Source organism: Podarcis bocagei (assembly GCF_964188305.1).
Source record: "Podarcis bocagei genome assembly, chromosome: 1".
Classification (NCBI taxonomy): Eukaryota; Metazoa; Chordata; class Lepidosauria; order Squamata; family Lacertidae; genus Podarcis; species Podarcis bocagei.
In genome coordinates this window covers 71,733,964-71,761,755 of record NC_138125.1, presented here as the reverse complement: position 1 = coordinate 71,761,755, position 27,792 = coordinate 71,733,964, and the positions used below count along the sequence as shown (strand labels likewise).

The 27,792-nt window shown below is 40.6% G+C and overlaps 1 protein-coding gene, 1 long non-coding RNA gene and 1 pseudogene across 22 annotated transcripts in view; 1 reads left to right on the top strand and 2 right to left on the bottom strand.

The window, feature by feature from the left end:
* LOC308582828 overlaps window positions 1-27,792 on the top strand; it is a 54,629-nt gene that overhangs the window by 16,683 nt on the left and 10,154 nt on the right. Inside the window, exon 5 of one of the 18 annotated variants that reach the window (XR_014005894.1) lies at window positions 10,577-12,388. The exons of 16 other annotated variants lie outside the window; for them this stretch is intronic. This is a non-coding gene — a long non-coding RNA (uncharacterized lncRNA). Of the gene's footprint in view, window positions 1-10,576; window positions 12,389-27,792 lie in introns of those variants that run through there. One more of the 18 variants, XR_014005895.1, reaches the window with a different exon arrangement.
* Window positions 146-27,028, bottom strand: NRIP3 (nuclear receptor interacting protein 3). 3 transcript variants are annotated; one of them, XM_081184146.1, is made up of 8 exons: window positions 26,608-27,018; window positions 13,102-13,281; window positions 12,448-12,530; window positions 5,492-5,631; window positions 3,493-3,545; window positions 3,292-3,386; window positions 2,389-2,472; window positions 146-2,101 (listed from the first exon to the last, which is right to left on the bottom strand). In XM_081184146.1, exons 1-8 carry the CDS (start codon window positions 26,773-26,775, stop codon window positions 2,086-2,088), a joined length of 819 nt encoding a protein of 272 aa, XP_081040272.1. In that variant the 5' UTR covers window positions 26,776-27,018; the 3' UTR covers window positions 146-2,085. The 3 variants fall into 3 exon arrangements, with proteins under 3 accessions (XP_081040272.1, XP_081040273.1, XP_081040271.1); XM_081184147.1 differs by lacking the exon at window positions 2,389-2,472 and having other exon boundaries at window positions 26,608-27,011; XM_081184145.1 differs by lacking the exon at window positions 146-2,101 and having other exon boundaries at window positions 2,121-2,472; window positions 26,608-27,028.
* LOC308581855 (cilia- and flagella-associated protein 77 pseudogene) lies at window positions 21,924-23,015 on the bottom strand (annotated as a pseudogene). Its single transcript has one exon. The product of its transcript is annotated as a cilia- and flagella-associated protein 77 pseudogene (transcript).

Sequence of the window (27,792 nt, the reverse complement as noted above, 5' to 3'; positions counted from 1 at the left end):
AAAAGCTCAAGACCATTATAGAAAGCAGTGCCAAGAAGTTATAGGACAGGAATTGTCTGTGGTATTATCAGCCTAATGGAGAAAACCAGATAGTTCGCTGAAGAGTGTATTATAGCATACAGCATTATTGACTTATGAGACTTTTCATACCAAGTGGGCTGCAAGAGTGATTCAACATGAAGCCCACGGGCTGCACACTGCCTTGTCACACATGTGCAGGGAGGGGAAGCCAGGCTGAATTCTGAGGCTCCCCCAGCCCTCACACTGCTTTCCCAAAGCTGGCTAAGTGAGGTTGACTTTGGGGAGGCACCATGAGGCTCTGAAAGGTACCTAGAGCCCTCCTAGCTCCTAGGCTTTGGGAAGGAGGCTGGGGGAGTCTTCATGCCTCTGTCCCCAAGCTCAGTGCCTTGCTTAGCCAGCTTTGCAAGGGCAGCGCAAGGGCTGAGGGGGGTCATCAAATGTTGCTGAGAGCCGCCAAAAAAGGCCTCAAGGGTCACATATGGCCCCTGGGCCATGTGTTGGACTGCCCTGCTCTAAGGGAATAAAAGAAACAAGGTGCTGTCCCAGGAGCAGGGAGGAAGTGGTTCTGTCTTTCCCTGTGCCTCATCATATGATGTTTAGAACAGTGGAGAGCCTGCTTGAATATATATCATTACTGTAATATTGTCTCTGGTGGTAAGTGTTAAAATTCCCTGTTCGGTGGATAATATTGAGTGATAATTGCTCTTCTTGGGAATCAAGCAGTCATGCCATTAGTGAGAATGACCCCAAAGGGAGTATGACAGAACACGGATATTCATTTTTTTTAGAGAAAATGGAAGGGGCTGCCATAGCAACATTGTTTCCCACAGTGTATTTTTATATACAGTACACTCATTCTCTCTTTCTCTCATTTCTCAATCTGGTTTTATACTATAAAACAATAACCATGATGAAGAATCAGTCCAGAACTCAATGTTTTTAGATTATTTGGTGAGTTTGCTGCTTACAAGATAAAGGTAAATACACCTGAAATTCTAGTAATATATATATTGTAGAATACCTTGGAGATACAAAGGCAACAAGTATCTGGGCATTAAGATGATGAATACATATTTAAACCAAGAATGAAATGTTTTTTTCCAAAATTATCTCATAACCAGCCTTAAGGAGTGATGAAAATTATTATGCCAAAATGCTGGTAACTATTTAAAGGTCTGTCCATGTCTACTGATAATATCTTTTTGCCAGGAATTATGGGCTAATAAAAGGCTCACAGATACAGTTTAAAACAATCACAACTGAGAAAATTATGCAACAAAATTTGAAGAAAATAAACTAAAATATTAATGCTGAACAAGCAGACATTAAAATTCTTATGTATGCTACACTGTGGTTCTAGATAATTTGTTTAAAATCTGGAAATTCAGTTTCTTATGCTATTATGAAAAGCTGAGTATTATATAGATTTAAATTGTGCTCCACCTTCTTACTGTTGACACCAATATTTCATAATGAGAAATTAAGAACATTTTCTGAGATATTGAAATTTGGAAAATATCTAATAATACAAGCAACAATAGTTCCATCATACCACCTTCAGTACCCTTGAAAAAATATATTCTCTTCAACTTACGTGAGCATTTGGATGAACTTATTTAATTGTAAATAAGCTCTGGTTTGAACCCAATCATGTCCAATTATTAATCATTCTCTGTTTAAACATAATTCTAAAAATCTGATTCTCACAGCCTCTCATTGCAGCTAAATACAGTTAGTTCAAAAGTTATAAAAATTGTCTTTTTCAGTCTCACAAGAGGCAATTCATTTCAATAATCCATTCATAACAAAAAAGATGTAAAATAAACATTTTCATATTTAGATGACCATAAAGAGGACATCATTTTTAAGAGTGGACTCAGATGTGCTTTTAGAAGTCCACTGTTCACACTCTTGGCATGGTGAGTGAATGCCTGAAGTTGCCCTAGACTCCTTCCTTCATTTAGCTACAAGCTAGCTACAGTCTAGCAAGGTGGGGATATCAGTATTGCCGACTCTCCTTTCAACCACAAAGCCTTATTCTCTGAAGCCAGCAGTGCATTCTCTTCAGGCTTCAGAAGTGCTGAAATGAGAAGCATAAACCAGTGTGACAAAAGAGTTGGCTCTGTTTTGGTTTTTTGCCAAGCTCGATCTCATTATAGCAAATACATATGCACATGGCGCTAACTTGGGGGCTGGATGTGCTCATGCAGTCGTTCAACCCCACACTCCATAAGCACCAGGGGCTGCATGCAACCCATGCTGCTTCCCAGCCTGCCCACTCTGCTGACAGGGATGGCTACAAGACCAGCCTGGGCTGTACCACCTGTATGGCCAGCACAGGATATCCTGGAGGAAAAAGGTACCTGCCTTTTCCAGGGACACTTCCCAGGCTTCCAGCTGTGTCCTACAGCTCTGAACCAGGAGCGCAGGTGGCTGCCATGAGGATGTGCCCTAGAAAATAACTGTTTAGCAAGCAAGGCACCTCATAACTGTGTGTAAAATATATTTCCTTGCCTAAAACCTCTGATTTCATAGATCCTATATATATTATTTATCAAACTCCTAATCAGCACTTAAATTGTGGAAAGGGGGCACAAATGTACTTGGGCCAACTGAAAGCCTAATTTATTATATTCTTGAAAAGAGCCTATTTCATCACCTTTGTAATACTATACCTCTTTGGGGGGGAAATGTTCCAGAAATAAACCTCCCATGGTACAGTTAACACACATGCCCAGGAGCAATATGGTCCCCATCAACATTAAAAATGCTGAATGGTATACCATTGTCTCATTTTCTCTTTCTTTCTCCCTTTCTTGGAAACTTCCATGCTATTCCCTGACTAAAATGCAGAAGTGTGTCCTAAGCACTTACTGAAAGCAGGATATCCCAGTGCAAACCCGCCAAATGAAGCAGAAAATATACGCATTGCCTGTATGATAGGCTTTGGTAATCAGAACCAATGTTTTAAACCATATTCAGTCTGATTGGTGTTAAAAAAAACACCTTAAAAATATTCATATCTTCACTCGCATCTAGGGGCGAGTTCAATAATGTGACAGTTTCACTGTTCAGTTCTCTACTTACAGCAGCTTTTTCGTGCTGCACTAAACATACTTTGGATAGCACATGGTAAACTATCATGAAACCCTCAAATTATATGCCATCCCTAGTCAGGATCCATTTCCTCCACACATTGACTATGCCACTGATTTGACTGGATATTGTCACTCTAAATAGATCTGTGCAGCTTTAGAGTTCAATACTCACTTCTCTTCGTGTACAGAGGCATTAATGACAAAAGGAATTTCTACCCTGTCTGTCTTCCCCAAGATCAAGTGATACTTTTCAAGGTTTATCACACACTAAAATTAGAGGGAATATAAGAAAACAAATTAGACAACAGGTTAAGATCACCTCAGTAAAAGAAAATAGGGGATACCAAAAGTTGGGAGGGGAACAGAGTTTTACCTTCAAAGATTTCAGTGTCTGTAACCCCAGGGAGAAGTTTTTATCATTATCTTCTGGAAAGGGAGAGAAACATGTTCAGATAGATAAAATGGTATGATGAATCAATCTAACACATACACGAGCTCATATTTCCATGAGATGTGTTAGTGCGGTGGAGGGGTCCCTGCCAACTCAATTTGTCTAAAGCAGCTGGAGAAGAACCTGCTCTTCCCTCAACTTTACCCTTCTTAATAGTTCAGTCACTATGTAAATCTAATCCTTTGCTTGTTCTGTGAAGCCAAGTATTAATCAATAGTGCTGAAGGATGTATTAATTTCTTTTCTGAATTTTCTTTTCATGCAAGTAACCATTCTTTCTGTGACCTTTTCCTTATATCTAAGTCACTGAATTGATTCCTCTGTAGAACAGTGATAAGAAATCATTGCTGATGGTAAAGAATTCTTAGTGGTCTCAGGGTAGTTTCTGTTGAGCCAAATTTAGAATTGTAAAGGCTGTCATTTATACATGAGAGGTGCCAGTACTGCCTGGAAATAATACTCTATTATTATTATTTATTTTAGGGTTTAGTATATCACTATGACACTTAACAGTTAAAAATTTCAATTCATATATACTCATATATACTTATTATCCAAATAAATATATAGATATTTCTAATACAGTTATATAAATTATACTCTGAGTTTGTAACTCTGCCGCTTAATCCCAGAACTTTGTAGTCTGATTATCATTACTTGATGGTGCAGGAAAAGCATATTGAGAGGTGCTTAATAACTTTAATACTTTCACTTGTTCTAAGAGAACATGATTCTGCATGCCCAAATTAAGCTAGGAAAAACAAGGTACTAACTATAATCCCCTTCTTGGTCAGTTCCCAAAGCATTCCTGTCCAAAGCACAAGCTTAACTTCACATAGAAATGTGTGAAATTGAACTTATAAAGTAGCTCGCTGGAGGCAGCTGAAAGATAGTTTTAAAAGGCAATTGGAAAAAGGAATTTCAACGTCTGGTATATGTACTTATCCCACTTTCATCTCTGGTAAATGGGTTTTGCAGGACTTCATATTGTTTCAGAAACCTACAAACTGTTTTTGACCAGAGGCAACAGTGAGGCTAAATAGAGTTTTCTCAATTAGACTTCCAAGGATCCTTTTAAACTTGAGGAAGTAGGGATTTAAGCTGTGTTCTCGTACATTCCAAGCATGTGTTCCATTACTGAGGATGGGTCCTTCCACTGTGAGTCACTTTAATCCAATGGGGTTGGGTCCAGAGTGAGTTAGTTGCACTTAGAGGATTGGAATTAATGTTGGTTAGTTTTCATCGAAATCAGTGGCAAGTAAGGCTTTTGCGTTTTCCTTTTACAAAGAGTTTATATCCTACCCTTCCTCTGAGGATCTCAGGAAAGCAAACATGGTTCTTTATCCCATTTTATCCTCACAAGAACCCTGTTACGTTGCAAGGCAGTGATTGACCCTAGGCCATCCAGTTAACCTCATGGCTGAGTGGGTATTTGAACCTGTCTTCCCAGTCCTAGTCCAACATGCTTAACAGCTCTAATGGGAGTTATAGTCCAAAACAGCTGGAGGGCACCAGGTTGGCTAAGACTGTTTTAGCCCACCTTCCCTAACCTGATGTCCTCCAGATGCTTCTAGACTGCAGCTTCCATCTGCCCTAACCTGCAGAGCCAGTAGTCATGGTGAAAGATACTCTAACCAAGTATGCCACACTAACTCCCCTAAGCTCGACTAATTCAGTCTGAATCCAACCAAATAGATTTTTTTTTAAAAAAGGGGGAACTGACAGTGAATTGAGAGTGGTTTGGCTTCTCAGGGTACAACCACAACATATTTTTGTAATCTCAATCCCAACAGATTTTAGAAACAAGTCAAAAGCCTCCCAAACCTGTTTACCAAATAAACTTACAAATTGCACCATAATGTACAAAAATAGGTTTGACAAGTACTATACTTGTATGGCATCTAACCTGCCTGAACACTCACCTGCCACAATTGCTGAACAGTCCACGTGAATAGTCCCCATGGTAAGAACCAGGTGTTCTATGTGGCCAATCACTTTCATACTGTGTGGCAATGAAATCTTCTCACCTTCGGGCTTAAAGGGTTTCATGTGCTCCTTTAATCTGCACAAGGAAAAAGTCACTGGGTTTACGTCTGGAGTTTGTTCATTTTAGGATGCCAGTACTTGTGTTGTGTTGTATCCTGGAACTGAGCATAGTCATTCCTATTCTGTAATTAGTATCTGATACAGATAAATAATTATTTTTATACAGCTTTATATTATTTGCTGTTAACTATACACCTAGATACTTTACCTTTCTTTCAATCTTTAGTCCTGACACATCTTGTAATTTTTGTTCTCATCATTCATATTTTTTATCAAGAGTTTGATTTGTCTTTATTAATCTTAAATCCTGCTGCATCCCCCCTTTTTTAACTCTTGTAATTCTTTCGGGATTGACTCTGTTGGTTCTTCTACAGATATCACTACATTGTCTGCAAATGCTTTTAATTTATATTGTCTCGGTACCACTCTTATACTTTTAATTTCTTGGTTACATCTTATTCTTTGTGCCAATATGTCTAAAATTCATATGAACAACAAGGGTGACAACGGGCACTTTCAGAGAAAGAAGAAAGCACGGATGTTTTTGCTCAGTGGCAGATTGTGCTAGCCTGACTCGTGGGAAAAAGGAACAAATTAGTAAGACATTAAAACCTGGCAAGCCTTTTGTCTTTCGCTAATACACAATGTTCTACTGCTCTGTCAAGTAACATTTGAGGATTATTTCGATTCTTTTCATTTCTTACATGCCCCCTCTTTACGCTAAACCAAGACCACGTCTGGGGAGTGCTCAAGAAGAGTCTAGCAATTTTTCTGATCTACCAGAACTACCATCCAGCTAAAAATGAGAATTCTTCCCTCTGTTTCTTAGACTTGTTTTCTCTTAGGGCATTTTCATCACTGTGCTTATTACAGCAATTGGATGAGCTCGGATAGGATATCTAATCCCTGCGGATCAAACCCACTGGGGAGTTTAGTCTGTGCTAATTTCTTGCCCCATTACATAATTGACAAGGTCGGGATGGTGCGTTCTGGACACCCACTTTCCTGCAGCATCTCTAGAGGTATCCTCGAATAATGAATCTCTTCCAGGGCTGCATCCCATGCTTTCAGCCATGCTCTAACAGCATCCAAACAGGGTTATGGGCAACCACCATGTTTGGACCTTCCTAGGATGACCAGAGCAGAGTTTCTATAGGGAAAAGAAAAGCTGAGCATGATGGAATTAGGCAGGCGATTAGATGAGACAGAGAGAGCTGGGGAAATGTATACATCTCGGGGATCTTTTAAAATTAGATGTTACATTTAAAATGTTGATTATTTAAACATTTAGTTATTTATTTTTTAAAGGGTTTTTTTAAAAAAAATGCTTCTGATATCACAACATACTATTGGCTGCGCTCTTACATAATCCTTCCTTTTCATTTTCTTTCAGTGGGGCCTACACAGGAGACAGTGTCTCAGTGGATTTGTGACATTCCATAGGGTCAAACCAAGTACTTCTGAGGGAACTCACAATTCCATAATGCTTGCTATTCTTCCCTCCTCACTCTTAGCTTTGTCCTAACAGTGTGCCTGTACTGGACTGACGGTTTTTTGTTTTTTTTAAAAACAGTCTGTCCAACAGCTATAATTCCTTTCATTTTCCATGAGAACCTACTTTCATTTGTGCCTCCTTTGTGGTATTTTTCTACTGCACTGCTTTGCAACATGAGTCATCAGTGACTGATTTATGACCTATGCAGAGATGAGTCAATGCTAAAGGCACTTTGATACGGTTACTTTGAAGAACCCATTCTCCTATCTATTAAATGAGCTAGATGGATCAGAGCAAAAGACGAGAAAAATGCTCTATCCATTTCCTCAACTTTTTCTTCCTTTGATCTTCCAACAAGTTAAATATACTACAGTGTATGACCAGTTCCGATAGCTAAGACGCCCAGTCCTTTATATAATTTGCCATCGTTAAATATTCTGATTAACTTGTTAATAATTTCCATAGCCCTTTTCTGCAAAGTACATTGCAATTACTTAATGTGTATTTTGTGCTTGCTAATTAAATTGTATCCCACCCTCCATGCAAAGAATTCAGAACAGCAATCCTTTTACTTGGCAGGCAGTCTCTAAGATAACTAGTTTGTTTTTTTTTTTTTTAAATATTTTTATTGGGTTTTCACATTTTATATAAACACAAACAACACACCAAAACAAACATAAAAAACAACAAACATGGATAGTTCCCGAAAATCTTATTTTCTAACCCTAGTCCTTGACTTCCCCCCACACCCTCCCCTGCATCCCTATTCCCAAACTTATGTCAGCAAGTTGGCATTTCTTCCATCTTAATGTTAGTCCTTTTATAATAAACAAAAATAAATTTTCCCTAAGTTGGACCCCAATTCTCTTCCCTCGATTTCTCATTTTTTTCTTACATAATTTTCTTAATACTAAACCCCCTGGTCTTGAGTGTTGTTTAAATTTGATACTTCCCTCCCTCCCCTCCCCGCTTTGCGTCCTTTCCCAAGACATGTCCAAATTAACAGTTTTTAGCCTGGATTCCGGATATCCGAGGCTCTCAATTCTCTTTTAGTCCCTCTCCGCCGGTTTTGTTGGTAGTCCTTTTTGTCTATCATCGAGTCTCGAAAGATTTCCTTAACAATCAATCCAATCAGTCCATAGTCTCTTCCCATATTTAAAGGCAACTGCTGAGGAATTTCCACAAGGCCTAAGTCTTGCTGATAGTCAAAATCAAAGTCTATGTGGAGGCCCCAATTGTACTTCTTTATTTCGAGCTCCTGAATTCCATAAAGTCCCAGGGCCTCCACTTTCATCTTCTGTATCTTTCGTAGGCTTAAAGTGGATTTAATCCAATAGTCTCCTTGCTTGTGTTCTCCAGATGCCGGCTTCTGGTTAGTACTTTCCCAGATAACTTGTTCTCTTTCTTGTTTTGTCTTCTCCTCTTCTTTGTTTATTGTTTCAAATTCAGCTGTGGGTTCTTTCTCACTCAGGCCCTCATTACTTTCAGCAGAACTACTTGTTTCCAAATCCAAGGTCGTCAATTGTTTACTCATAGCTGTAGTCTGCTCCTGTAGGGTTCCCACCAGTGAGAACATTCTTTCGATTTCTCTCAGTATCTTTCCACCCACAGCCATTGTAATTCCACAGAATTCCCCCTAGAGGGAATCTGGTTACTGAGTAACCTTTTCTCCAACAATCCTCTGTCCTATTATTGTTTCTTTATTTCTCAAAATTTTAGTTCAATTGTAACTCCTTTTAATCCGGAGAGGTCTTAAACAGCAATTTTTTTCACTATTAATAGTCCATTTGACAGCTTTTGACAGCTGTCAAATTCTGCTCCTCTATACAGGCTCCAAATCAGGTCGCTCCCGGGCCCGGGAGGGAGGGTTGTTTACCACAAAACAAAGACTCTTCCAACACTCCACTCTCCTGCTCAAATTTACCTTTCTAAATCTTGGAAGTTACTGACTTTTTAAGACTCACCCTTTACAGGGTAGGCACTCCAGCTTAGTTCTTATTTCTTTGCTCTGGATCGTCTGCAAGGGGGGGTGTGGGGACTTCCTTTTAGCACACCCCCCGGTCGTCTCAAATTCAAAAGGTAAAAGTTTTAAAGTTCAGTTCCAAATTACTCACGGGTTCTTTTTTCAGTCCGAATTTCAAGGAAGGAAGTCAGCGCTCTCCGGTTATGGCTCGCGGCTTCGCTCAGCGGCGGTAGCGATCGACTCTCAGTGCCACGCCGTCCCCTGTATCCCCTCCGTAGCCTTTAAAAAGGCTCATTGCGAATCAGGGGGGGCGCTTAAGGCACCCGCCGAGTCTTCAGTCCGCAGGCTTCCGCGCCTGCGGTTTTTAAGGGTCCCCGTGTCGCCGGCACGGCAAAGACCCATCCACCGCTGAGCCGATTCCCTCCGGAGCTCGGAGGGAATCCGCCATTTCCCGATCGCGCCAACCCGGAAGTCCTAAGACAACTAGTTTGGGCCCCATCTTCTATGCTTCAGATTATTAAGATCTGCTTATAGGAGATATGAATGCTTCTATGACATGGGCACTGATTGCAATGCACTCGTGCCTGCCTTTTAGTTAAACAAGTCAGTGTATGAACCCATGTTAATTTTTATTGCCTTGTCAAGGAAGATCTCATTTGGTTAGCTAAAGTTTAAACATTTATCAGTGTGTTGGCATGGAAGCACGCTCTGTGCTGCCCTGGTTGGTAGACAGTACTTCTGGCTGAGATACATGGCTAAAGAACAGATCACCATATGGCGAGTACTACATTCAATGTTCCCTCTCCTTCCTTCCAAAGAAATATAGGCTCCAATTTCCCTGGCACAAGTTAAGATTGCACAGTCTGAGCCCACAAGGTTTTAAGATAATTTCAAAAATTAGAGCAGACTGGAGTTCAACTCTCCCCACTGTGTCACAACAACTGAATATAAAAACTCTTCTGACAAAGGCCCACATTCATGTGCTGGGTTGTGGCAAGGCTTACACACTCCTTATGTGCTCAGAGGCACTTCTTTCATTTGTATTTCACATGTTTCAAGATAGGGCACTGATACTGAAAATGGCTCAGCTTAAGTCCAAGGGTTGAACTTAATATATATGCAAATTAATATATAGGCAAATTAAGACTCAGTTAGGAGGAAGAGTGCATGACCTTCAGAGAACTCATCCTATACCAATAACAAACTAATAATCTGCATACAGCTCTTTATTTAGCCAAAATAGCACCATCCACACACAAGAGAGGTATCAGCAAGCTTGAAATAACTCCCAACATTTGCAAAAATACAGAAAAAGAAACAAGAGAAAAGCCTAAGGGAGGGTCCAATGCTCAGGGCCCATAGGATGTTGCGTTTGTTTTGATGGGAAGCAGAACAAGGGAGGTGGGGGATAAAATTGAGTATCTTGGGCAAGGAGATGGCTGCCCCAAACCTTGAACAAGAGTACTCCACACTGCAACACACTACTTTGCTCATTTTTTAAAGGAAAAAATTCACCAAATGGTATGACATTCAAGAGAGGAGGAGCCTTCTTAAATGACTAGGGTGGTCCCACCTCTGACTGGTGCACTGGTAGAAGACTTGAATTCGAAGGATGTTAAGATTAACAGTAAAACAGAATAAACCTTTTATCAATTCAATCAACATCATGTCATGCAGCCAAAGGCCGTAACAATCAGAAAAAATAGACAATATCATATCTAAAAAGGAGGAATACAAGCTAACAGCTATAAATAATTAGCAAAGACATCTATCATCACCTTTGCAATTAGCAACATGGATTTTAGCTGCTGACATACCAAACAATGCATCTGAGTGGATTGCCAGCTGGCAGAGAAAAAGAAATGGGCCTGACCTGCTCTTGTCTCTTTCATAGCATCTTGAAAAGCAGGAATTAGCAAGTTTTTCACAAGATGGAAACACACATCATCATCTGCTAATTTGTTGCAGATCAAACAGCTGTTAAAGGCAGCTTAGCAGGGGCCAGGTCAAAAGCAGGCAACTCAGCCTCCTAGCAATTGGTTTTAGAGTGGCCAGGCAGGTGATATAGAGGGCAGATCTCCTGCACTTTTAATAGTTGTATAGAAGAGGGAATTTCTGCAGATACAGCTTTTAACCTCATTTGCATCTGACTGCCCCCATTGTTTGATCAGTATTCCTGTAACAAGATGTTTATGAGAAACTTAACATGAGATACACTCCGAAAAGTAATTCCAACTACAAACATCAGACAACATTTTCCCTCTTTTGGACACAGTTGTAGAGAGGGATCCAAAGCACCATAGCCACAGACACAAAGTTATTCTCAAAGCAGAAGGTGGGCAGAAGGTAGACTTGGTGAAGCTCAAAGTATAGAGACGATTTTCCTGGCTTGCTAATATTTTCATATCACTGCTGTTAAAAACACAGTTACAGTAACCAGTTTGAAAAGTTGGCAAACCTACTTTCAAGTTGCAACACCCTAGGAAACTGCCTTATCCCAAGCCCATCTAGTTCCTTGATCTATCTAGTTCAGCATTGTTACCACCTAGTTCAGAAGTGGGGAACCTGTGCCACCACCACCCCGACATTGTTGGACTGCAATTCCCATTGGCATCTGGGATGGCACAAGTTCTGCATTCCTGGTCTGCACTAGCTGGCAATAGGTGCCCAGAGTGTTATTGCACTTACATCATGTTGGTGAACCTCTCATAGGCATATAGCTGGCCATTGTGGGAAATGAATCCTGGACTTGATTGCTGGATATGACCATAGACCGAAGTTTTTCTGATGTTCTTAGGGTTTCAGACAGGAGTCTTTCCTGCCCTTCTTAAGACTCAAGGTATCCTTTGCATGTAAAACATCTCCACCTCCAAGCTACAGCCTTTCCCTGTTGAATGAGAACTCACTCTAGAACAGGCATAGGCAAACTCCGGCCCTCCAGATGTTTGGGACTACAATTCCCATCATCCTTAGCTAACAGGACCAGTGGTCAGGGATGATGGGAATTGTAGTCCCAAACATCTGGGGAGCCGGAGTTTGCCTATGCCTGCTCTAGAACAAAATTGTCAACTTTTTGTCTGGCAGTCCTTTACCTTTAAAAGTTATGCAACAGATAGAAATTCAACAAGTACTCAGTTTCCTGGTGTGGGAAAGAACATCCCCAGTGAAATTTGTGTCTGCCGTCCAGCTCTTAAAGGTAAAGAAGCGTGCTCGCCAAGTCAGCACAGTGCAAATGCATTAGTGAAGCAGATCTGGCACTCCCACTGGAGGAGTGACCTGCTCCCTTCCCCCTGTCCATCTTGGTGTGCAGCAGTGAGGTCAAATGAACACTGTTACATGCTTTTAACTAACAGTCTAGAAAACAAACTCCTTACCCTAGTCGCTCCAGACATGCAGATGATATGATATTGCTCTGACATCCAGTATCAACCACAACTTGCAGTTCCTTCCCAGCGCACTGTTGGGGCAAAACAGAATATTTGAAAGAATCAACTGACAGCTTCAATTTTTATTTGTGCTGTAGTGTAGAATTTTGGAAACAATCCCCCCCCATTGTGATCTATCTGTGGAACCCTTTTTTTGTATCACCAGTGGAGGGCTGATTTCTCAGTTACTAATTCTACTCTTGAAGAAATTCATTCTCCAGCTTTACATGTGAACACTCATTCAAGTTCAGTATTCCATCAGCCAGGATATGCTTTTCATAATCTCATCAATTTTATCTGCCTATCTTACGTATGGCTTGGTTCACACTGTGCATTTTTTCCTCCACATGATGGCTCCAGGCATGTATTTATCCAGCAAACATGAAATGTAACTCCACCACACACTGTGGCGACCGATGCAGCTACTAAGAATGATCCCCCATGGTCACAACGGATTCTTAAAAATGCTGCTGTGATCACAGATATTGCTGCCGCATAAAGCTTTGGCTGTATTTGGGTTCAGCCACATAGGGAATTGGGTGCAGCATTCTCATTGTAGTGGAAGACTGGCTGAAATATCAAATGTAGGCCCATGAAGCATACCTGGCAACACACCAAGATGAGGTCTTCTTGCTCTGTTTTCTTTGGGCCATCCAGTTTCATTTGATTCAGTTTATTTGTCTGGAGTGAGAGTTCGTTTTTCTGAGAGCAGCTGCCCCGGTTGTGGCGCAACCTGGACATGTTTGTCTCCATCAACCGTCTCTGGAGGATGTTGTGTGGTTGCTTAAAAAAAGAAAAAGAAAATTAGGGCAGGGGGAAATATAGTTTGTTTGAAACCAAACAGTTGAAGACTGCTGTCCTTTAAATACATGCATTAGTTATGCAACTCAATTAAAAAAATATTTTGGCAGCATTAAATATGTATTTTTTGTATCTAAACACACACACACACACACACACAGAGAGAGAGAGAGAGAGAGAGAGAGAGAGAGAGAGAGAGAAAATATGTGGCCCTTTGTTGTTGAAAAGTCAGACTCAGCCTAAAATCTGTGGGCTAACCAGCCTCCTATAACCAACAAGGTTAAGTCTAATTAATGCATGAAGGGGTTAAGACCATAGAGTTAGCTGTCCTGGCAGGTGTAGCTCAGCTTGGGAAAGAGTAGGTAATCAAGACTTTATTCCCCTTAGTCTATCTGAGAAGCTTAGCATGTGAAGAGTCTAAACTGGTTACTTCAGTTTAGCTGAATGACTCTTAAAAGCAACTCTTGAGTTCCCCTATCAATAATTTAGGAACTTTCACCACTGTAACTAAGTCAAGTTTCGTTGTCTGTGCAACTTTTTCTGAATGCTATATGGAAAAGCACATGAACCAGACCTTTGAAGAGTTTGTAAGTAACCTAATTTTTAACTTATCAGACATGTGGTATTTTCCTATATTGGGGAAGAGGAGCATTTTGCAACTCATATGAACATATTTTAAAGGTCTAATTGGCTATATTTCCATGCTTTACTTTGCTCCATATTTTGTGTTTTTAAAACTCTGCTTGGGTTCTCTCACTGAAGAGTACTTTCCCCAAACCTGAATCTTGCCATCTAGGGAATTCTCCTTTTATACCTTTTTTTTTCTTGCAGTCAACAAAGTCCTCATCTCAAAGGTTCTGCATGGAGAAAATGGCAGGCTGAAATCTATAAAGGAGTGGATAATTTCTGTTGTCATTTAGTATTTACAAATGGTGGTTCAAAGATATTTCAGGACATTTTGCCATCTTTAGTTGCTTGGATGAGGAAAACAATTTCATATACAGGGGACAGGAGTGCAATTTGGAAAAAAACATTATCACTCATTTTCTAAATGAGAGTATCTTTATCTCTAAAGAGTGAAGCAGCATGTAAAATTTAGTAAGTGGCATAAATATGTTGCTTTTATTTTAATGCGTGCACAAACACAGTAGGCTAATGTCGGAGATACTGGGGAAATAATTTTTGAGGATGTGGTTTTGTGGTGCCCATTCACTGTTTTCTCTGCATTAGAACAGCTCCAATCACAGGTATATCTGGAATTTTATGTGGAAAATTTAAAAAGTTCAGTTGAGTTCTGTGGACTTTCTGGGCAGGTTTCTCATTTTGCCTTTGGCTCTGGGATGCTGAAGATATTTTGCTCAGTTCTGAAGGCATGCAGACACTTGCAGCCTGGAAGCTTCTGAGTAAACATACATTGGATTGAACTGCATTTATTATTAGGGATGCCTTTAACAACTGCATGACATTCAAATTCCAATCGTGTTGCTTTCCAACTGCTGCATTTCCATACTGGAAAAAGCCATAGCCATTAAAGACATAGAGCTTCCCTGAACAAAAGTGAGGCTGCTCTAATTGTAATACTGTATATCCTACATAAGTAGTCTCATAGTACTGGAACAGGGAATATGAGTGCAAAAGCCAGACCAGGATGAAGATATACTATAAAAAATCAGGGGGTCTAGTATTTCCATTTTCTGCTTGGTAGTACATGACAGGATGAACATTCTCTCAGCCTTGGGACTCCCCATTTCTTGGGACTTGGGATGCAATGGTTGCAATAATTCTAAATAAAGACTAAATGCAAAGTTCAGACAATGTTTATTTGATTTGGCCAAATAAATTACTATTGAGCGATTATTACTCTTAGTGCCAAGACTTTGTAGCTGTGGGCTTTCCCCAATCCCTTCCTTCTTCCTTGGACTCTCTTCCCATCCTCCTCCCTCTCTCCTTCTTTAGGATGAAGTTCCTCATGCTATGCACTTTTACTCCCTCCTTCTTTCATCTTCACCGTTGATTGTGTTATTTTGTCTTAAACTCTTATAGTAAATCAGCCCATGTCTATCCAGTGGCTTTTAATGTTTATTTGTTGAGTTTTACTATACAAAACTCTCTAGCATTACAAACTTCATTATTATTTTTTAATCTCATGCATGACACCATTGTACAGTTTACCATAAATTCTGAGGGATTCTGAAACAGGTTGGCTGTCACAACATTCAGACAGTGTCATCACCATGGAAATAAGAGAAGGTTGGAGATACTGTTGATACTCTTTCCTTCAAAATACTCTGCTATATACCAAGGATAGGATGATGAAAATTATTGGAATAACAAAGCAGCAGCACTCGCAATCCTCCAAATAATCTCACATACTTGTGCAGATCAAGTCTAGCCATGTTTACTTGGAAATAAGTTCCGCTTTGTTCAGTGGTGCTTAATCTCAAGTAAGTGCACATAGGATTGCAGCCATAAGCTTCTCAGATGGGAAGTAATGATTCCAAAGTTGTATTCATTATATTTATATGAAAAACAGAATACTTAATGGGATCCAATTATATGTGCATGTAGCAGTGGGCTTCTGAACATACAGTTCCTGAAACTGCAGCACCACATTGTCTGATATGATGGTAGTGAAGATTTAAAAACCCAACCAACCAACCTCCCACTCTCAGAAGAGCTTTTTGTTTTCATATAACTTTTTTTGTCTTCATAAACAATTTTTTTAATAGTTTGAATTTTGGCTGGCTGGGTGAGAGAAAAAGAGACATGCACCTTTAGTAGATGCATAGAAGAGCAAATACAGCTTGTATGACAGCTTGCACCTGCTGAAATTCAGTCTTCTATGCAACTGTTAAAGGTGCAGGAGCTCCCTTCCTCTGTTTCACCTGACTACCCAATCAAGGCACTTTCTTCCTGTCCCCCACCCCCATAGCACTGGAAGGGACTTTTGGGAATACTGTATTGGGCCGCTTCATCATGTGGTAAACACCCTCCGTATAAGAACCAATTTTATGCAGTTTTACGATCAGCCCATTGAACAATTTTCACATCCCTCATGCGGAAGAATGTGTTGTTAAGCAGATTTGGGTGGTTTGAACCAGAATCAGCCTCATGAATGTTGCAGTGCATGTTCTAATTGACTGCAACTCACCACCTCCTGAAAGTAAAATGAACTAAGGGGGTGTTGTGAATTACAAGATGGAACAAGGAAATATTCACCAGGCTGCTTTTGACACTGAAAAACACACATCAATAATCATTGTGAGAATCATAGAGAGTACTCTTTTAAATTTAACGAGCTTTTTATTATTTTCCTCTATCCTGCTTTCTGTCCTTTCTTCATGAAGTAGAAGTGTTTAAATATCTTGACGCAGACTTTTTATATATAAAAAACACACATTCCTATTTAATGCCCCTGTCCTTTCTGCAATCTGTGATATAGCACTGTTTTGAAGCCTTTGAATATTCACACCTGGGGTAGGGTTGTGGGTGTGAGCATGCCACGCTTATTACATCACAAGGGAAACAATTGAGAAAGAAATGACACAAGCGATCACATAAAGAACTTGAGCCGCTACATCATAAAGCAGTAAATTATACTTAAAGGGTAAGCCAACATAACGACAGAGAGTGATAATAAAACAAACTTACTCTCTCAGCACTGTATGGAATACTACTAAAAAGCACACTGGAGTCTCTCTCACATCTCACGTCACTTAAAGATGTTAATAGGAAGGAGAATTCGGAAGTGGAATCAAACATATGCCCCAGAATCAAGGCAGCCCTCACATTCACATAAACCACCAATTGAAGCCTCAGGCCTGAATACAATACATACTCTCTCCAAGTTAAGGAAAACTCTATTTCTGTGAAGTAACTAACCATTTCCATAATGGAACCCTCAGGATCCTTGTCAGATTTGAGGTTCTTTGGAGGAAACCATGACAGTTAAGCTACTATGATAAGTTTATAGGATGGCTGTGCCTGCTGTGGTTCTCTCTTCTTCTGCTATTCCTAAATTTCCCATGGACCCTCCTGGTTCAAGCTATATTATCTAGCAAGATTCATTTTGTGTCTGCATCTAACATAAATATTCCATGAAGCATTCCCAGCACCAGCTTCTTTTTCTTTGCTATCCACTTCTGTGAGAACCACTGGTATCTTGCAGTTACTCTTGACAGAACTAGACTGCACACGCCTTAAGGCAAGATTGGGGAATTCTTTTGTGTTTCTGCAGACATCAACAAACTAAGCACTCAGCAAATATACATTAGACGATGAAAGGACAGAGGGCAAAGCTATAAATAATATTTCTCTATAACACATTACTCCCTAGTTGTACAATAGGAATGCACTCTATCTATTTCAAACAACCACCTCTGCTGAGCTGGTGAAAGAGAGTGGCCCATGCCATGCTGGCTGGGGGCTGATGGGAGTTGAAGTCCAACATTTGGATATAGTCATATGTCCCCTATTCCTATTCTCCTTCTCATTGTCCTTTGAAGAGATATCTCAGAAATATTTCCAGTGGCTTTTGCAGAGAACCTTTTACACAGCTCTGCTTATAGTTCTTTGGACCTGAAGGGGAATCATAGATACATAAGGTGGTAAAATACACATTTTTGCATATTTTCACTAATGCTTGCATCTTTATGCATGGCTTCCCCAATACACCTATTTTTGGTGACATATTTTTGAGTGGATAACTACATTGCAGCATTCGGAGAAGTGTGAATTTCAAAGAAAAGCTTTGTCCTAGTTTTGCATATTGTTTTGGGAAGTGTGAATTAGGTAGGTTTGCACTAAAAGTGACAGATATTTCTTCCCCATCCTAAGCCCATGCATACATTTTTTTCACAACAATGGGCATTTTCCTAATTATATAACTTATTCCTCAGTACTTTAGTGCAGGTTGGTAAGATGCAAAAGAGGACAATGTTCCTGGACCCTTAAAGGTTGTATGAGGACTGAAATTCAGTAGAGTAGCTTGTCATGCAACCATTAACTTTAGCATGACCTAGAAATAGATAGCAGAAGTATATAGGTGGAGAGCTGGAGCCTTGCAAATGAAATAAACTTCAGGGGGGAAATGCTGAAAAAGCCATGGAAGTAAAATGCAAGCAGCCAATATGTACTGTATATATTAGATTATGAGTCATGATAGACAAGTAACATGATATTTTAGTTAACTAGCAATCAGCATAATGAACAGGCAGTAATTGCTAAAAATTAGTATGTGTAATGTAATGTAACATTTAAAGCAATATTTCATACTGTCTTGCATATCTGCACTATCTTGTTTGACCTTTTAGTTATTCTAGACATAACCCATCTTTCCAAAAAGTTCAATGCTGCTAACACACACAAATAGCTCTCTCTATAGGAAATACAATTAGAAAATATGAGCAAAAGAATGCAAACAAGAAGAAACTGGGCAGTGAAAACCAGAAAGATATAAGAGCAGCAGTAAAAAATCATCTAACAGAAGCTTCCTGAAAAGGAAGATTTGCACTTTGGAAAAGCTTAGAACTCCCTTTATATGAATCTTCAGATTATCTGAATCTCCAGATTATATATGTATACATATGTTGCACATAAAACATGTTGATAACAAATAACAAAATAGCAAATCTAAAACAGCAATACCATTTATCAAAATGTGTGATGTTTTAAATAAAAAGGGAATATCATGCATTAGTTTATGCATTCTGAATGTTCTACAGGAACGGACTATAAGAATGGAGAAGGTTGGACAGTAAATAAAGTGGGTAAAATAATCTGGCGAAGAAATACAGTCCATCAGTGGGTTGTTTCCAAGGAAGTGATCTTTTTCCCTGGCAAAAACTAGGGTGAGACCATCTGTCTTTGCCTCAAATTTTTAGTTAAATTATACTTTGATATTTCTGCTAGCATCCCTCTACCAAACAGCCAGAATTTATAAAACATGGAATTTATATGCAGAAAAGGCCTTCCCAAATGATCTTTACAACCCTGGATTTTATTTTTAGCGCTATGTTAACTAGCTTCAATCTTACACTAGTTGTACAATATTCCCTTTAGGTGTTTTTCATGGACAAAGGCTCTGGATGTAATTTTTCTTTATTTTAGTGAGGGCTTTGATAAAATCCCCCATGATATTCTTGTGGAGAAGCTAGCAAAATGTGGCTTCAAGGAGTTACTTTTAGGTGGATTTGTAGCTGGTTGACTGACAAAACACGAGGAATGCTCACCAACAGTTTTTGTCAGCCTGGAAAAAAGTGATAAGTGGTGTGCTTCAGGGTTGTGTCCTGGGCCCAGTATTCATTCAACATCTTTATAAATTACTTGGATGACATCAAATTTGTAGATGACACTAAACTGGGAGGGGTAGCTAATGTCCAGTTCTGGGTATCACAATTTAAGTATATTGAGAACCTGGAACGTGTGCAAAAGAGGCTGACCAAGATGATAAAGGGTCTGGAAACCAAGCTTTATGAGGATTGATCAAGGGTGCTGTGTTTGTTTAGCCTGAAGATGAAAAGACTGAGAGGTGATAGGATAGCCATCTTCAAATATCTGAAGGACTGTCACATGGAAGATGGAGCAAGCTTGTTTTCTGCTGCTCCAGAGGGTAGGATCTGAACCAATGGATTCAAACACAAGAAAGGAGATTCCAATTAAGCATTAGGAAGAAATATCTGGTGTAATAGTAAGGACTATTCAACACTGGATTGGATTACCTTGGGAGGTGGTGGACTCTCCTTCATTGGAGGATTTTAAGCAGAAGTTAGAGGGCCATCTGTTAGGGATTCTTTTGCTGTGATTCCTGCATTGCAAGGGATTGGACCAGATTGCCTTTGGGGTCCCTTCCAAGTCTACAACTCTATGATTCTATGTGTCCAAAGTGGGAGGCCACATGCGAGAATTGTTGAATGCATAGACTACAAATTCTTGGCTGCAGCTCCTTGCCTTGGGATCAAGCTGAATGATAGATAGGTGTGCTTCATTTTTCTCTTACATGGGGATAAGGGAATAGGCGTCAGGCAATAACTTCTCCCAAGTACCTCCTGTTAGGTCTCTGCAGTGGCGTAGCGTGGGGGTGCAGGGGGGCCCGGCCGTACCGGGCGCAACATCTGGGGGTTAGGATTAGGGGGCGCAAATCCACGGGTTAGGGGGCGCAAATCCACAGGTTAGGGGGCGCAAATTACTTGCCCCGGGTGCTGACAACCCACGCTACGCCACTGGGTCTCTGTGAGAACAGGGTAGGCCATTGTTATAGGTTCAGGTAAAAAATAGGGGGTATGGTCCCTTCACATTTTTCTGGTGCCCCCCCCCCCGCCCTTCAGATTGCTACCAGTGGCTGCTGGCAATGAGAACATAGGGACATGTGAAGCTGCCTTATATTGAGCCAGACAATTGGCTCATCAAGATCAGTATTGTCAACACTGACTGGTGGTGATTCTCCAGGGTTTTTGACAGGAGATGCCAGTTACTGAACCTGGGCAATAACTTTTGCATACAAAGCATGAGCTCTGCATCACAGTTGTGCTAAGACCCATTTGACCTGAGCATTATAGTGCTGTCCTAGAAAGGCTGCCAATGTTGATAAGATGGAGCGGTCTGTCTGGTTAGTGATATTATGGCAGGGAAAGTCAGGTGAGTTTCTGCAATCGACTGGATGTTCCACTAACATGGAATTATTAGTTCAGGGGCCCAAACCTCTTTCTTGCTGGAAATCCCGCCTGCCTGGCTGCCATTGGCCTTTTAAGAACTCATTCTGGAATGGAAACATGTTTCAGATTGCAGCCCTGTAACTGCCTTTTTCTTTTTAAAAAGTAACAAATGTAAGCATTTTTTAAATGTCATTTATAATGTCACATGTACTTTAGCCTTAAACATGTTTTCTCTCTTTTGTTTTAATGTGCCTATTATTATTTATATGTGGTTTGGAGATGTGTGAAAGTAGGTAGCTCTGGGTGGGAGGAGAGAAAGCAAACACCACAGCTTCATTTATATAAAGGAAATAAACCTTCTGATGCAGTAAATCGCAATAAATGCTGTGACAAAACTGGGCGACATAATTTACATCAGGAGGCATAGATATGTGGCAAAAGTATCATTATTTGTGTACCTATAAATTGATTATTATATATTAAGAACCTGTGTTGAAGAATTGCAATATTGGATTTATATCAGTCAGAAACACTAATTCCAAAGATGTGTGCCGTTACAATTCTTTACAGCGGTTTTCTTTGTGCTAGTAGAGCTATATACCTGACTGTGCTGGATGTCGGCTGCAATCATAGAATCATATGCCTGGTTACTCCCATTTATTAAGAATGCAGTTTTGCATGAAAATAGAGGGTGCTGTGATGTTTAAACAATTTATCCCCAGTCCTGTCTCTGCTCTGCCCCTTCTCTGACCTCTTCTATAGTTAACAGTTTTGCATAACACTGCCACACTTTTATTTACTGAAGCCAACCGCTGCGAATGTAGCAGGTGGGCTATTGCACTGTGTTAAATTGTGGCAGCATGCAGATTCCACAGGTTGTGATGTGGTTCTTTGGTGGCACAGTGGCAGCCATGTATTCCATCTTTCTCACTGGCAGTGAGTATGTTCTGTTACAAGAGAACCAATTGCAACTTCTTGCTGGAAACTTCATTTTAATACTGTATTGTCAGTAGCAAGAACAAATCACAACCTTTCTTTTTTTAAACATAACATAGCAAGTGTTACTTTTGAGACATACAAAGAGGTTGCATATTGATAAAAGCTGAATCCTACAAATGTGTATAAATGCCCTGAGCTAGCTGGCCATGTCGAACTGCAGCTTCCATTTCCTTGGCTTTGAAAGCCTTCACTCGATCCTCTAGACTTGGAAAGGTGTTAAGATGGGGAGCAATTTTCCGAAATTGTGGCATGATCCACAGAGGATCTTTCTTTACTGGCATTTGATATTTCCTCAGCATGACAGCCCGTGTATCATATATCTTTCGCCTTTTCTTATGCTTGTTTTCTTTAACATATACACAGTTTTTTCGGTTCTCCTCCACCCATTGGTCCCCAAACTTATGTTGAAAGACATCTATGAAGGGGGTGGAAGGACGATAGGGCCTCCCATAGGTCATGGCATCGGGAAGACGAGGTGGATCCCTTGGGAACCTATCCCCATCAGCTCCTTTGCGGCGCACATCATGGTGTTGGCGATACAGGTAGTGTTCCTTTGCTGTGAAAAGACCAGCTTTTATTCCTCTATAGTTCATGACTATGTAGTCCTTTGGCTTCTCCTTCTTTTTGGTGACAGTGGGTGTCATTACCCGCCAGTTCCCTATTGCTTCAGGCATTCCTCCGTCGGTCCCGCGTAGAGTTAATCCATACACAAAATCTGAACCAGGAATCTTTGCACACCTTCTGAGGGTCCTTCCTAGCTCTGGTTTTAGAATGAGGTGGTTCTGAAACATGGTGTCTCTCACCAGTCCAAGCCTGTCATTTTCTGTCCCTGGCTTGATATCATCCCTGGTCAGTGGTAGCAGTGGGGGTGGGCAAATGTCACTAACGCTGGCCCTCCTCTTCTGCTTATCAAGGTACCTTCTTACGAATGATTCCATTGCTGATCAATAAGTAGTAATCAAACACTTCATGCTCTCTCTCTCTCTCTCTCTCTCTCTCTCTCTCCAAACAAATATTTGATGCAGGCCTCTGTGGCCACTTGAGTGTAACCTGAAGCCTTGGGGTGACATCACAAACCATGCAAAATTTATTGTTGTGATTCACTGTGTCATCAAACCCTGATCTATTCATTCAGTAGATGTCAGTAAGTCACTCAATACGTGTGTGTATGTGTGTGTGTGTGTGTGTGGTTGGAGAGGAGGGAGGAGGGCATTTTCAAACGAAATGATGTTCGTTAAACAGGAGGATGGTTATCAGGTGTTTGACTTCCATTTTTAGGAAAGTTAACACTTAATTTCTAAAGCATAGGTGGCTAACACTTTTCAGGACAAGAACTACATTGACCCATAGCTAAGCTTCTGGGTACTTTTTATCAAAGTGGGCAAGTGTAAATGTTGGCATGGACAAAGCAAGTGGATGTGGCTAAAGTGTAAAAGTGGGCTCTATTAAATATAAAATTATTTAAGCTCATTTATTCTTCCTTATTAAATTCATGGAGCAATAAGCATTCCTCCCCTTTTAAACTGCCACATGCTCTCTAGTTTGTACCCTGTCTCTCTGCCTTCTGGCTCTGAACTCTCACAACTAAACAGGTGAAGCACTCTGTGCTTTCTATAGTTTCATAACTTCAGCTGCTCTTGAAAATGACGGTGAGAAGCCACCTCTGTTTGGAAGCCATCAGTGTACAGGAAGTGCTGCTCACAAAGATTGTAAAGCACTGCAGAAGGGCCCTCTATAAAGAAATTTGGAGGAATTGTTTGGTGACCCATGGAGTAAAAACACAATGAACACATTTTTAGGACTTGCACAATACAACCATCAGTTCAAGAAATATTGTATTCCAGGTCAACAGAAGTATAGTGTCTTAATCAAGAGAAGTAAAAGTACTGCTCTATTCTGCCTTGGTCAGACCGCATCTGGCATACTATGTTTATTTCTGGGCAAAACAATTTTAAAAAGATATTGACAAGCTGGAACATGTGCAGAGGATGGCGACCAATATTATCAAGGAACAGTTATGAGGAGTGGTTAAGGGAGCTGGGTATGCTTAGGCTGGAAAAAAGAGACTAAGAGGAGATAGGATAAAGTAAAGGTAAAGGGACCCCTGACCATTAGGTCCAGTTGTGACCGACTCTGGGGTTGCGGCGCTCATCTCGCTTTATTGGCCGAGGGAGCTGGTGTACAGCTTCTGCGTCGTGGCCAGCATGACTAAGCCGCTTCTGGTGAACCAGAGCAGCGCACGGAAATGCAATTTACCTTCCCACTGGAGCGGTACCTATTTATCTACTTGCCCTTTGACGTGCTTTCGAACTGCTAGGTTGACAGGAGCAGGGACCGAGCAACGGGAGCTCACTCTGTTGCAGGGATTCAAACCACCGACCTTCTGATCGGCAAGTCCTAGGCTCTGTGATTTAACCCACAGGAGATAGGATAGCCATCTTCAAATATCTAAAGGGCTGCCAAATGTTTTCTCTTGCTCTGGAGGGCAGGACCCGGACCAACAGATTCATGTTACAAGGTAGGAGATTCTGACTAAACATCAGGAAGAACTTTCTGACAGTAAGAGCTGTTCAACAGTGGTATGGACTCCCTTGGAAGGTGGTGGACTCTCCTTCACTGGAGGTTTTAAGCAGAGGTTGGATGCCCATCTGTTGGGTGCTTTAGTTGAGATTCCTGCATTTCAGGGGCTGGGACTACATGATCCTTAGGGTCCCTTTCAACTCTACAATTCTATGATTCGGTGATCTTCAACCACCAAAATTTGGGAAGGGATTTCTGGAGGGGGCACAAAAATGTCTTCTGGATGCTAGATACAGCTACAGGCCATTGGTTTACCACCCCTGCTCTAGAAAATGCTAAAGAAGTCCTTACACCACTAATTTGTAATCTTTGTACAGGGAGTTTTATGCAAAGCCATAGATACGGTATAGCACTAAATGCCCCATCCCTCTCCCTTTACTTGTTATATATTTCAAACACTGTTGTTCACCTCTGAGTATATTGTGATTACTACAGGGTGATTTGATGTGTAGGGCTCTAGCAAGTGCATTGTAAGACTTAATTTCAATGGGGTTGTGTCAAATGGCTACTGGTCCAACTTGGGAGGAATGGCATATCCTTGATGCAGTATTTGCCCCAAATGATTTGAGGAATGGACTGACAGTATATGGGGTGCAATTTTCTCCTCTGTGGTGGTCAGACTATACATTGTGAAGGTTGGACTGGAGTGCGAATTCCCAGAGTTTTAAATTGGTGCAGAATTCATAGTTTTGGCCAGTACTTGTTCTGAGGCTAAAGACTGATATGGTTTTTAGAAACACCTCCTATATATTAAGCAAAACACCGCCACTTTCCATTTTCACTGTTACACATCTAATCCTAAATTCTGGTGACATAAAAACTATACAAGGTTAAAGTTTTTTGTTTTTTAAAAAGATTCACTATATTCATCTTATCGTCAAATGTTGTGAGTAGACAACATATAGAACTCGGGGTGGGGGGGATAAAAATCAGAATGGACACAACTTCCTGCTCAAATAGATTTTCATCCTGTTTTGTGTCTCTGATGTATGCTTCTATTTTCAAAAGCTAGAAAGCTTTGCAGATGTATGTTGTAGAACTCAAAGGAATATAGCTTCCCCTTATGTGGGAGACAATAGACTTGACTGAGGGCCAAACAAATGAACATCATCAGGAACGCAGCCACAGTACTCCTCCCCCACCCCCACCCCCCAAAAAATATTCTATCAAGGTCATGAAGCTAAGGGAATAATTTTAAAAACCCTCTCCCCAACACTGCTTTTACTGCTTAGTACCATTCTGAATCTGCTATCTGCAAAAGACAAGACAGGCAATGCAGCAATAAGGCCCCAAAGCTGCAGTTCTGAACACAGTTCCCTGGAAGGAAGTTTCACTGAAATCAACTGGAACCATGTTGAAGTAGCAGGACTGGAATTTACCTTAATAAAGAGAAGTTAAAGTACAAACTCAGGAAGTCATCACCTGTGTTTGATCTCCAGTTTTCTTATTACAAAACTACGCCTAATCTGATCAACTCACCAACTGACCAATTCACATATCTAACATTTGTACAGAATACATTGAATTGACTATATATCAATATGGCTGAATAAGGCCATCTTTTCTTTTCTTTTTTAAATCACAATGCAAAGGATGCTTGATTGCACTTGCAAGCATGGCTATATAAACGTTATGTCAGGGACAGGACTTTGGGATAGAAGTCCAGGGTCCTGCTCAAGAGAATGAGCTGGGGTGGCTTATTACCACATTTTGAAGGATGTGTTTTAATTATACATTTCCATCTGAAAAGCCCCCCATAAGACCATAAAGTCCAGAGTTCAGAATTACGTAGCTGCACCGCCAAATATAAACTATTTTTGATAACAAAAACAGAAAACATATCTCATGTAAAGCTCTTCCCCCCACCATTTCCTCAGTCTTTATCCTCCCTCTGCATCCCCAACAGCTTAATTAAAATGCTAATTTTCTATGGCTTCCAAAGGCAACAGAGATCATTATTTTTAAAACACTACTAGAATCAACAGACTAAAATGTTTTAAATCCATCCTTTTAATCTTATGTTTTCTCGATATAGATTTTTACACACACACATATACACACACAAACAGCATCTTACGGTGTCTTTCGAAGTCCCCAGCTTTTTCAGCCCATCTAATGGTAGCAGGTCAGCCGAGTCCTTGTGGTTAAACTGCACTGCCTGCTTCATTCTCCTCTGTTGTCGGAGAGATGCAGCTTCCCTCAGGTCCACATCCTTTCTGTCTGTTAGGAGCCCTGAGTAAAACATCTTTCCGATCTGTCTCCTCTTGCGTGCCTTTCTTTCTCTCCCAGGCTGCTGCCAAGCGTCTATATGGAAACAAATGCCCCGGCGATCTATTGTGGTGGACTTTATAACAGAATCCGCGTGACGTTTTTGAGAACAGCAGGTATCCCAGCCAGTGCGGCGTAGTAAAGGAGGGGTTATGTACACTGCAATATGTTACACACATCGAATATGGCATGAGTTGGCTCACAATCAGTCTAGGAATTACCAGCTTCCTTTTGAGGGGGCGGAAAGCAATGTTTTGCTGTACTAGGCTGTCTGTCTTGCATCTTTCACTCGCAGCTTGGGCTTTTCAAGGAAAGAACTCTTGATAAAATGAGCTAGCATTTTCTTTCAAAATAAACAGATGTGACCTTCTAATTTTATTTTATTTTTAAAGGCAGTCTGGTATATGTTTAATATGTATATATATTTAAAAGCAGAACCATCTGCTGCAGATGTATAAACCACAGACTAAAGTGTGCTTTCAAAATCAAAAGGCTGTGTGCATATACTGGCTTCCCTGCAAGAATCCTCAGACACAATATAGCTTAGTTAACGCTGCCAATATACAACACACGTGCAAGTCATTTTAAGGCAGCTTTGGGTGCATGCTTATCGCACCAAACTCAGTGCTGCTTGGATGTGATACTGGAAATAGGATAAACAAGTGGAACTTATACCAAAGCGTTCAGTATGCCAGCCAATATTCCAGTGTTTCAGCCAGCCAGCCAGCCTTTTTCACAATATTCCATTCCATTTCATCTCACACTCAGTTTTCCACCCTGTTTCCAGGTGGAAGCAATCCCAGAAGTGCTTGCTTTTAGCACCAAATTTAAAAGCCCCACTTTCAGAGGAAGCACAATCAAAGGCTTCCAATTGTTCCTTATAACCATGGCTTTACCTGCCACACAGGTGGTAGGACACCCCATGTGGGGCAGATGGGTAGGGCTGGTGAAAAACTGGCTTATGGCCCAAATTACGGCCTCTGAACATTCCCCA

Coding starts and splice junctions, on each gene's coding strand:
- NRIP3 (XM_081184145.1), bottom strand. CDS start 26,775: ATGTTTTACTCAGGGCTCCTAACAGACAGAAAGGATGTGGACCTGAGG. Junction 12,531..13,101: donor TCATCTTGGTGTGTTGCCAG/GTATGCTTCATG, acceptor TTGCCCCAACAG/TGCGCTGGGAAGGAACTGCA. Junction 2,473..3,291: donor GCCTCTGTACACGAAGAGAA/GTGAGTATTGAA, acceptor GTTATTTTCTAG/GGCACATCCTCATGGCAGCC.